Raw genomic sequence first — 12473 nt, forward strand, 5'->3', positions numbered from 1 at the left:
ATAAGTGCCGGTTCCGTCTCTGAAAAAACAAACAAAAAAAAAACACAGGACACGAATCTGAAATCATAGCGTGTTTTGATTGTCGCGTAGCTACGTGATGCTAACTTGCTAGGCTAACGGATGTTTCCTGTCCAAGTTTTATTCCTATGGAGAGTTAGCTGTGTTAGCTAACAGAAATAAAATAAATATTCAAATAGTCCAGATGTTTTCAGCTGTTGTCATCTAGGTGAATAAAGAGGCTAGTTCATTCATAACTTTTACATTTTTTTTTACTTCTTTGAGTAGTTTTATCAAACGGTACTTTTTACTGCAAAGTGTCTGTTTCTTACTTGAGTAAAAATGTTCTTTATAAATATCACGATTTCCACATGATTTTATGTTTGGTTTCACACAATTTATGGCTTTTTTTCTTTTTGCTCAGTTACTCATAGTACTCAAGATATTATTTCTCCATATATTTTTTTACTTTCACTTGAGTAATTGTTTGGGTCACAACTTTTTACTTGTCCTTGAGTAAAAATCCTTTCCAAGTAACGCTACTCTTACTTGAGTAAATATTTTGGCGACTCTACCTCTGATAGGGATTAGCGTAAACCATGGGCGCAGATAGCGGGGGGGACGGGGGGGACATGACGTACCCAGATTTTCATTCACCTGGATCCGTCCCCCTCACTTTTATGAAGAAAAATATCTTGCAAGCATTTTGCAATGTGCGAAACAGCGCCTCCCTTGACCATTCACTTTGATATGCGGCGAGAAACGGTATTGCGCTCATGTGTTTGTGTTGACTGGGCTGTGCGTGTGTCAAAATGCGAAACGCGAGCTGTTGGTTTACTTGGTTATCAGACAGTGTAGCCTACGTCAGGACTGCTTTTTCATACGTCATGTGGCATGCTTGGTGAGTGATTAGAAACCGTACCAATACGCATTATTGTCTTGCAATGATGGGCAATTAAGTTTGATAGGTTGTCATGCCTGAGCAGCTTTGTCCCCCCCAGTTTCAAAAACCTATCTGCGCCCCTGGCGTAAACAGTAGTAATAGTAATAAGTTTATTGATGGAATGCCCCGTGAGATGTGCCATCTTGTTTGTGAGGGGGTCCATAACAGTGGCCTCAGCTAGCTAAATGCTAACCCAAATTCAGTTACGTTTCTGCTTTTTGTGGCGTCGGAGACACACCCAATGGCCACTAAACATCTTATAATATATTAATGATAGAGATGCCACAGAAATGAGGCTATATAAATGCCAAGAAACACATCTCGCTATACTTTAGTTAGGCTAACAGGAACAGGCTCCGAAAGCTAACGGCATGTCTGTGTCTGTGACGAGACTGGCCAACAGGAAGTTAGCCAAAAGCATTCTCCGCACAGAGCCTTTTCAAAGGTCATGTGTTCATTCGTGTTGACCAGAGAAGGTAAAATATTAATGATTAAGCGATGATTAACGTCCAATTATTTGCTTGCATTTTTATTTATTAATTTAACCTTTATTTAACCAGGAAGTCCTTTGAGATCAACCTCTTTTCTGAGGGAGACCTGTCCAATATATGTATTGGAGTCTCAACATGAGTGTGACGTTGGCCAATTCAGTCAAAAGATTAAACAATGATCATTTTTTGCATATAGACTATGTTGATAAGTCAATTCAAAATGGCGGACCTTCAACTTTAAATGCTCTCGACAAAGAATGTGTTGGTAAAAGTAAAACAAATCCATCGAGTTACCTCTTGTTCTCATTGGATTACACTGAAGTGCTCTAAAAACAACCGACGGGAAACACACACATTTCCGGTTACTTCATTCAAGGTCAAATTGCGAAGTGAAGTGAATCTTTTGCACAAGTGAAATCTTTGGCTTTTTCCTCGCGTGAGCGACAGTTGGATGTGTGGGCGCACTGTAAAACTATGCATTAAGTCACGGCGACGTCAGAGCTTTTTCAAAACAATCGCTGTTACGTAACCCGCCGGCACGCCCGGTTTTCCCTCTCTGAGCAAATACCCGTCGCCGCAGCAACGGGCACAAACAAAGCCAAATAACCGTGATGGCAAAACCAGCTATCGGTTATTATTACTATTAACTTTTCCGCCGGAAATGGGGGCAGTTTGAGTTGGGGCTGAGCATGAGACAAGCAGCTCGGTGCAAAAGCCTTTGAGAACACGTGCTTAATAAATACAGGATTCTTACATTTTAAACCAACCTTAGACACGTGACATCACAACGTTTTAAAGAATTAGGTAAGAGTTCGATCATAGTAACAATGGTAACGATCAAAATGCAGATTTCTTTTGTCTTCGTTTTTTTTTGGTCAATAAAAATGTCATAACTGGGTCAATCCACATGAAACAAAACAGTCACAATGTTCAGTGTCTTCTCTTTCAGCACGTTTAAACCAAGGTCCCATTATTCTCTCATGAAGGCGTCCCAAAGTGGGGACAACATTCCAAAACATTTGCATGATGTTGATCAGCACAAAGGACTTTCAGCCGTGAGATGAACATGCCAGGTTCATGATCAATCAAATCGTGGTCAATTTGAAAACTAGGAGATTTGTTTCAAAAAACATTTCTCTGTATTTGAGGTTCCATCTTATATAATTGTTTGAATGAAGTCATATTGAGATCTTCCTGTAAAAACGCGTCTACAATAGCACCTCCTCCATTTGGTTGTCCTCGAGTCCCCCACACTCTCTTCAAAAGCTTTTGCACCGAGCTGTGTTTTTCAATCAAAGTACAATGAAAAAAAAAACAAAAACAGTCAAGTATAATCTCGATACATTCATTCAAACAGAGCACACGTATGAACATATTTACAGGCCGGAGCAGTGACGCGGCAGTGGTGTGTTTTACAGAGATTCCCTGAAGTGAATAGCCTTATTTGTAAAAGTTCATCCCTGTGCTCCAACGGGCTGCGTTCACGAGACTTCATATGAAAACAAATAAAACATACATAAATATGGAGGACAACGAGGCATGCACTCGAGAGCAAGATCACTCATGGCCCATTGGTGCAGTGTGGCTGCACGACAACACAATTTCTGCCTCTCAGAAATGTCAAATCAGGAAAAAAACAGGGCAACTTGTCATAGGGCTGCACAATGTTGGCGAGAAACTGTAGTATTTCTGTCTTATATTGCAATTACAATATATTAAACAATTTCTTGGTGCCTACAGAGGCTCACTCTCAGTATGTGCTTTATTGACAGGACAGAGAACAACTTTAGAGCTAAATAAGGAGCCAAGTGCCAACTCCTGTGGCTCCCAAGATGATATTATTATTATTATTTTTTTTTTTTTACAAAGGTTTAAAGTTTACCTGAGTTAGAAACCCCCTACTAATATTATGGACAAAGCTGCCATTTTGTATATAATTCTGGTATATTCAGCCTGCATCTAAGCAAACCCTGCGTACCCCGCTATAAACATTCGACATTGTAAAATGTGTTACCACTCCAGAAATGATCCCCGACCCTGCTGCCCACCCCGTGATTTTTTTTCTAGATCCGCCCCTGGTCTGTGACTTTAGTTGCCTTTTCCATCAGACAAAAAGCGCGTCTGTCTAAAATGCGCTTAATGAGTGCGCATAACAAAAGCAACAGTGCACAGCAGCCATTAAATGTTAAATTAAATCAAATTTAGTCAAAACAAGACTGAAACAGTTCAAAATCAGGTCCAAAAACGAGGCTAAAATGGAACTGAAATTCATGAATAAAACATACTTGTCAATCTCAGGCGGATTGATGGCAATTTTGTGAGATATGGGTTATAATTGAAATCATAAACAAACATTGTGATGTCCAGTCAGTGTTTATGCTGCTCTGGGTCCATTGAGTGACCTATTGGGCCTATTGGGATATGGATATTGTGATCATTTGCCGATATATTGCGCAGCCCTATTCAGGAAAGTGAACTGACCTCGCTGAAAGGGCCCGAAGGAGCACAGGGAACAAGCGGTCTTGTCTTCTCGCTGATTACATGTGACATTGTGGAAGTGAAATTTGCGATACAGTTTTTGTTTTGTTTTTGTTTTTTCAGTTCTGGTGCCTCTTCATGTGCAGGGCCAGGTGGTCCGAGCGGGAGAAGCAGCGGCTGCAGGCGATGCACTTGAACGGCTTGGCTCCGGTGTGTTTGCGGTAGTGCCTCGTGAGTTCGTCGGAACGCGCGAAACGCCAGTCGCAGTTGTCCCAGGTGCAGCGGTACGGTTTCTCCCCTGCAAGGGAAGCAAAGCAGAGGCAAAAACGGGGGTTAGACTATCGTGAACAAACAGACATGAACTGACATGAACATCAGGACAAATAGCTGAGGAAGATCATTTATAAATACACTGAACAAGAGAGGGCCCAAAATGCAGCCTTGTGGCACCCCAAGTGAGCTGTCTAAATAAAAAAGAAGACATCAAGCGCAGAGCGGAGGTATTTACTTTTCTTTCAAAGTCAATATGAGCAGAGCAGGTAAAAGAAAGCAGAGCCCGGGTAAACAGAGGGCTCCACCCAAGCGACGGCATTTCAGCACAAAGCAGCGCTGGGCTAATCACCGGCTAATCTCCAACACAACACTCGCACCGGCCCGTCAGTGGAAACTATACGACGCCGGACCCGACCCTGGTTTTTGGCCCTGTAAAGTTCAGGAGACGTGCGTGTCTCCCGCTGGCAGCAGGGGGAATTAATCATGGTAAAAACAAAATAGAAGCCAGCATTTGTAGCCAGCGGCAACAAGCTAACAAGTGGATGGCATCGTGATGAACACACTTTGAGCGTAGGACTACAGAGAAGGAGTTCAGTGATGTTTAACCTCTTAACTCCCGCCTGAACCGAGAGGATCTTTTTCCTCATGTCATCAGATTTTTTCCCCATCATTTTATTGTTAGGTATTCAACTCATTTTCACTTTTTTGTCATTTTTTCAAATCACATTTTTATCATTTTTTCGTCATTTTTTTGTCAATTTCTTGTGACTTTTTTGTGACATTTTTGCCACTTTTTCATCAATTTTTCATAACTTTTTTTGGCAATGTTTTCTCACTTTTTTGTCACATTTCCATCATTGTTTTCGTCTCAGTTTTGTTGCTATTTTCACAGCTTTTTTCCAGAAGCTTTTGGACTGGGGTAAAGCCAAACTGGAGAAAATGTGCTCGGTTCAAGTGGGAGTTAAGGGGTTAAAAGGCTTAGTAGAGCTTGACCGAAATGGGTCTAAGGCTGATGCAGATTTTGGGAATTTTTTTTGGCTGATGCCGATATGTTTGGCCGATATTTTCGACCAACATTTTTAGCAGATTTGCCCAAATGCCTGGCCTATAATCCTGTAAAAACATAAATGCTTTATTTTATTACTTTAGGTGATTCAATCATAGCTTCAGTCCCAGCCTTAATTAGTTGCCGTTAGCGTTAGCATGCTGGTGCTAGCTGGGGCATTTTGCGCGGCGATCCTAAATACAATTGCGGAGGTTAAAACTACCCCAGCGATCGAACTCTCTCGGTTCTTATCTTCAAAATAACATGCAGCATGTCCATAATGACTGAGATTTAACTTGTATTTAACAAACCTGAAGCTAACCAATTTTCATTGCGATGTTTCTCAGTTCCCCTGAGGACGTTGTCGGAGTACTCATTTTAAAGCCCCGGCTTCGTTCTTTCCAATGCAAACGGGACGGCTCTATCACTATCGGTCCAGGAGATATCGGCTTTTATATCGGCGCTAGATTGGCCGATATTTAGGGATTTTACAATATCGGTTATTGGCCGGCCTCTACTCCTTAGGCCTAGTTTTATAGAAATAGTAAATGTGTAGAGTAGGAAAAAAAGTTCCTCTAGGACCGATTTCTACTGAAAACACTTTGTTATTCTCTACTTGCACATGACCCATAATGCTTTGCGCCTTGGGGGTTAGCTACGAGCTGGAGGCCTTTACACACGAAGTTAACAAGAGCCTTTTCCCGATTGACTTTTCAAAATCAAGGCATAAAAAGGTACAGATTTTTTTAAGCTTCGGTTTTGTGGAATTTGATCTTTTTTTTTAAAGGGGGCCTATTATGCAAAATGGACTTTTTCAAGCTTTACATCATGTTATTAAGTCATTCCCTCATTAAAACCATGCCTGAAGTGTTGCCTTGGCACATTCACATATTTTCGAGTAATCTGTAAAAACTCCGATGGCAGCCATTTTAGGGATAAAACGCCTGATTCCTTCAGGAAACGCCTCCGACCTCCAGGATACGCCTCCGACCTTTCGTCACCAGCCGAGTAACCAACCACTGCTCCTCAGCAGAACCCCCTCCCCGCAGTGTCTAAGATGTAAACAGAGTCATCATGGAGGATTAGCTTCATGTGTTGTGAACCGGAGCCACAGCAGACTTTTACAAAGACACACATCAGTGTTTCTGTTACCGAAACACCCAGGATTAAAACCGGTGACAAGAACACTTATTTCAGTGTCTGGTTCTGCGCTGGGCCTTGATGATGCACAGAGCCTCCGGAGAAAGCTAATGCTAAGCTAAACCTCGAGTCATCACGTGAAAACGAGAAATATGCACACATAAAGTCAATAAAACCACCACACACATAAAGAACCGTTTAACAATGATCACACACGGAGCCAGGCTTGTTGATTTGGAAGTTTATTGCTCACATTTCATCTACAATGGGTCATAGCCGAGTGGCTTTCTCCCGGAGCTAACAAGCTAGCCGCGACAAGCTAACGGGAAAATTCACTGAATACAAGCAGCATATTATGCATTGAAAACGTCACTAAAACAGGCAACTGCTTGAAGCAGCCTTTATGATGATCACACACGGAGCCTGGCTTGTTGATTTCGTAGTTTACTGCTCACATTTCATCTACAGTGAGTCGTAGCCGAGTGGTTTTCTCCCGGAGCTAAGGCACTATTAGCCGCGACAAGCTAACAACCTTCACCTTCACAACATTCATTGAAAACAGGCAGCATATTATGCACAAATAACGTCAATAAAGCAGCAACTACTCGAAGCAGCCTTTACGATGATCACACAATGAGCCTGGCTCTACACATTTGTGGTTTATTGCAGACTTTTCATCAACAATGAGCTGTAGTCGATTATAACAAGCTAACGGGTAACCTCGAAAAACCATTGTCCACCTGCTCAGATAATGTCCGTCTTTGAATCGTATGGGCTCCTGCAGATCCTGGTGTCGTCCATGGGGGTATAGTTAGAGATCCATAGGGCATGGCAGATGCAAAGAGATAGCCTCCAAACAGCAGTTATTTTTCAGGCAAGAGCCCCTTCCAAGCGTCCGGTGTGGAAGGTTTGTCTCCAAATAATATCCTGTGTGGCCATTGTTCACAAAGTGATAAACAGTAGCTCCTTTCCAACAATAAAAATTAAAATGCACCGATCGTAGTTTCAATACAGTTGAGACAACGAGCGCAGTGTTGTTGTGATGCCACAGACAGCGTGTGGAGGGGGCGTGTCGGAAAGGGTCAGAGGTTCTTAAAGAGACAGAGGCCTATTTCAAGTCTTTCGCTACCGCCATTTTGAAAGAGCAATTTTATACAAGGCAGTTATTCTAATTTACTGCATTTACAGACCAACAGAAGGTTTCGTCATCATTGTAGTGTGCCATAGACTGGTGCTATGTGGCTGAAAAAAGCATAATACCCCCTCTTTAAGGTGTTTTAGTAGCATTAGTCTGTTTGATGACAGCTCGCAACGCCATATCGTTTACATTAGCGGCATTATGGTATTGTGCAAGTAGTGAAAAGGAAGTTACTCAAAACAAGCAAACAGAACCCTAATGCTTTGACAACAATAGTTTCCATTTTATAGCCAGAAGTCCAAACTCCAAACGATGGAGGCGAAGCGCACCATGTGGATAATTGAGCTTGACTATAGATTTAATCTCGCTTCGATTAAAACTCAATTACCGGCGCAGCCCTAATAAAGGGCGGTTGTCCGATAGAAGGAGCGTGGCTCAAAGGCAGGTCTCCCCTGGTGTTTGCTTAGCTCGTAGCTTCGTTAGCTCTGAACCCAGTCGTTCCTGATTAGATAAAGCTGAAGGACCATCCATCACAGTGACGGCCGTTAGGTCCAAAGACCGGCCGACGGAAAACACGCCACTTCACGCCGACGCAGCCTTGTGGTGTCGCCTACGTGACACGCAGCCGGGTACATGGCCACGAGAAAGCCTGCAGGATTACCGTATGCCCACTACATCATCATGTGCCCGCCTCAGAGCTCGCGTACCAGTGGCATATTGTGAGGCGGCTCGGTGTAAATCAGTGTAAGTGTGTGGCTATAGCAAAGCGGGGCCGCGCAGCTGTATTTGCCCGGTTTAGCTTCGAGCCTTTCATCCCCCAAAGTCCAACACAACACAAGAGCCATTCGCCGTAATACGTCCACAGAAAGAGCAAACACTACAGACGAGTGAAGAGGATCGTTTATCAGAGTGATTGAAGAGCCAGCAGCGCCTCGTGAACGCCCGATCTCGTCTGATCTCGGAAAGTCAGCGTGGCCTGGATAGTGCCTGTTGATTTCTTCATCAATATATTTCACATTTATCTCTTTCAATAATAACTTCCTTGGCTGGCTTATTTGAATCCAGCAGTTTCCATTTATTGATGCACAAAAATATCTGTTATGGAATGCATTATCATTATCTTTCTGTTTTGTGCCTCGAGGATGCAGGATAGGTGGTATTTGTAAACCAATCACCGTTACAGGCGACGATAAACCTGTCCCGAGCCCCAGTCAGGACTAAAGCATGTAAACAGAGTACACCTGCGTCTTTGCTGCTTCTAAAATAAGTCTGTGTGTGTTTGGAGTTGGAGAGAGGAGAATGCAGTTGGTCCAGTGTGTATGAAAACAGCAGAGCCAAAGTTCATCTGTCACTTTGACACCAGCCCTTGTCCGCGATACAGGGGAACACACACGTGTTTACTTTACGACTATAAGGCCCACAAAAGCCCGGAGGAAGAAAAATGACCAACTTCATGCTGTTGATAATAGATGAGTCTTGTGCAATACTGTACAAGGATTGTTCAACAACTACAAGTCTCATTATTCCTTCACTGCCTGATAAACTCTGGTAATTTTCCATATAGGAAATTGTCCAAGGGAATAAATGGGAATTTATGGGAATTAATCCAACTGAAGGTTGCTTTTTTACAGACATTTATAAACATTTGATTTACTAGTTATACAGTGAAATCATCTGACACCATATTTAAAGAGGGCAGTGTTTTAGGTTGAGACCGATGTGGAAATGGAACAGACTCAGTCTATAACTTAGGTCTGTTCCCACTCACTCCTCCTACAGGAATGACCAGCGTCTGACATGACACTTATTAGAGAATTAAGCAGAATGTAGGTATGTTTTGACCTGATGAAATGGCCCTCACTCCAGGTCTGGGGTGTGACATCACTCAAACACATGTTTTATGGTTCAGAAACATAATTAATGTGTAGCTCATAGTTCACCAGCTGTTTATTCAACAAAAAACATCATGTTTATTTAAGCATTTTGACTGTTTTAAATTTTGAAAACTGCCAAAAGTTTACATTTATCAGGACTGTTCCACTGCTTTGTAAGCCTACTCCCTACACTCCTATAAAACGTTTTAACCTAGAAAGACTGCAGGATTATCATATAGTACATGCATATATATATATTATATATCAGCCATTTGCACAGTGTTACTCTCTCTCAGAGGATAAACCGGACAGATCAGGAGCCAACAAAAAAAGTCCTCACACAAAGGAAAGGTCAAACACTTGAATATTTCTTCTGCATTTGGACATTTCTCGCTCCCAGCTCATAAATATCTGCACACATTCCAATGAACATATCTGACTTTAATGGCACTTTGCAGCGCCCCAGAGCGTGTTTTTCTCCTGCAGGGAAGGGCAAACACTGAACGCCTCTCGAAGACCGCTCATAAACCTCTCGGAGAGTGGGCCTTATCAGCCGCTGTTTGACAAGAGGGTTTGGAGTTGTTCCCTAATCGCGCTGATAGCAAACTGCTCTTTACACAGCGCTAGTGCTAATGCTAACAATGCTAACAACAGCAGAGCGACTCCTAATCCCAGTCGTTTCCGAGTCCAAGTGTTCCTCAAATCAGTCTAATCCTATCGCCTAAAAAGTGGAGAGGTGTCCATTCAAAAACATTTACGTGATGTTCTTCTATACAAAGGACTTTTTTGCCATTTGATTATTATGGATCCAGTTACTAAATAATCATCAATTTCAACATTTCTCAACTTTCCTTTTGCAGATTTCTTTCAAAAACTGTTCCTAAACCACAGAGTTGTACTGCAGGCCGAGGGTTTCTTACTATTCACCCTCATATTCAGCACAGCACATCTCGGTCGAGTCCAAGGCCCAGGACTTTGCTTTAACCCAAGCCTCTTCAGTCTTGTGCTTTTATACTTAAAGCAAATGCGGGCGATTATCAGTTTAAGCGCAGATTTTGCAACCACCGAAATCCGTCTGAAGAACAAGACGGGGCAGAGTGAGAGCAAGACGTCACCGACCGGGATCAACCGAGCATTTCTGCAAAACTGTGAGAAATAGTTTTGCTTCACATGCAATTTAAAGGGAGCACAAATAGAGCCTTGAGGGACACCTTTGGTAACTGTATGGATGTCTTAAAGTGTGTTTAGATCAATTATTATTAGGAAATGACAGTAAATGCTTTCTTTTCAAGTCAGTGGAGCATGTTTTAAACACGTCCAGGAGGATTAGCTTTTAAGAAAGGACTGAAATATGAACCGCTAAACCAATGCAATCTGTGCATCTCAAAACATGTCTGAAGAGCTCAACACTACAGCACTATCAGCTTCTACACTTGACAAAGACCCCGCGGAGATTCAGTAACTTTTAGTTCTTTGCAGAGGGCATTATATTACCTCCATGTGAACGCGGATCTGCTGCTGTCTTAATATCACGTGTAATATCTAGTTCAGTCAAAGCCCGTCTATGATCTCTCATTCCAAACAAGTGAGTCACGAACAGGACTCGGCAGGTTCTGCTAAAACATTGTGTGGTAAAAGTACATCTAATCCCGGCTGCTTTCATCATCAGCCTCGGCCTCAGAAGCCCATCGGGAGAGGAGGCGATGGTGGCCTCCCACAGTCCAATTTTGTCCCAGATGGTCACACATAAATAGAATAAATACTAAAAATTGAAATAGAAATTGCACATTTTAGATCCTCATAAACATATACAATTGTGTGTGAAATATAAGCAACAAGAGACATTTTTATATGCAATTGTTTTGTAGGTTTTCTGATCAGAAGAGAAAACCTTCCAAACATTTGATCCTGGAGCGTCCTGGAGACCACCATTATGGAAAGTAAAGGCGCCGTGTTCACTCATACAGCCGCTAAATACGGACTATCATCAACATTTGTCACGTAAAAAGTTGCATAATGCACCTTTAACTGTTAATGCGTGTCTCTGTTTCATTATCACAGTCTCGCTGTGATCCCGTCTTCAAACAAAACAAGTTTACCTTGAGGCACTAATAAAGAATGCTTGAGCCTGCCAACTGCGTGTTACGTTTCCACATTTAACTCCATATTTATGGCCTAATGTTTTAAAATATAGCAGAGTCTGGAAGTGGACAGAACCTGCATAATCGAGGCTTAAAACACTTTTGGGAAACTCAGCGGTGAGATTTAGCATTTTAAACTTGACCTAATCTATGCGTAAAGTGAAGAGAGTTAGAAAAGTGAGAGGTTGGGCTGGTCACGATTCCAAATTGGCCCATGTACGAAACAGTGAAAATACGCTCTCGCTTTGCGTAATGGCAGATCTGTGGCGTCGTGTAGAGCTGCTCAGAACTGATTTGGTGGATTCTATCGATAATTACATAAATTCTGGTTCGTTTTTGTCTTAACATGGCGACAAAGTCAAAAATTGGTGCCCCAATTTCTCTCACCTTGATATTTTCACTACCCAGAGAGTTGTATATCTTTATTTTCAGAATATACAAGTTGTAGCGGGTTCATATAAACTGAATAAATGGAAGCAGAAATACAGATGAACTAACTAGGCTAAAAAATACATTTCACAACTTATAAGGAGCCAGAGAATTAGAGCTATAACTAAGTGTTATTATTCCTTTTATTATCAATATTAGAGGAACACTTCCGACTAGCAGCCCTGGGCTCTAAAAAAGTTGGTGTGAGTAAGAAGCAAAAATCTCCTTCTGGCTAAAAATGACTTTATTTTAGGAACGATATTGGACTCCAGCCAGAATGTGCTGTCCATTTGTTCATAATGGATTGTGGTCAACAGCCCTTTAGTTTCTAGTATTTCTTGTTTACCTGATGCTAATCTGGGGATCTGGTCAGGCTGGTTTAACAGTCTGATATATACTATACTATACTATATACACGAGCCCCTACCCCTCCACTGACCTCCATTTAGCCGCCGTGATCCTGTTTACACATGTTTATTCCAGGCGGTATTGCCCGATGCTAATGTCCTGTGGTCTGTTGAGCC

At 42.1% G+C, this 12473-nt stretch overlaps 2 protein-coding genes across 2 annotated transcripts in view; both read right to left on the reverse strand.

Moving 5' to 3' along the window:
- The window catches only part of LOC306970399 (protein sprouty homolog 3), a 489858-nt gene that overhangs the window by 157083 nt on the left and 320302 nt on the right, over positions 1-12473 (reverse strand). The gene's annotated exons all lie outside the window — the stretch shown is intronic.
- klf5l (Kruppel like factor 5 like) overlaps positions 3826-12473 on the reverse strand; it is a 31066-nt gene continuing 22418 nt past the window's right edge. Inside the window, exon 5 of the mRNA XM_079566347.1 lies at positions 3826-4207. Within this exon, the coding sequence (XP_079422473.1) occupies positions 4029-4207 (179 nt within the window). The 3' untranslated portion in view covers positions 3826-4028. The remainder of the gene's footprint in view (positions 4208-12473) is intronic.

Source organism: Gobius niger (genome assembly GCF_951799975.1).
Source record: "Gobius niger genome assembly, chromosome: 11".
NCBI lineage: Eukaryota > Metazoa > Chordata > Actinopteri > Gobiiformes > Gobiidae > Gobius > Gobius niger.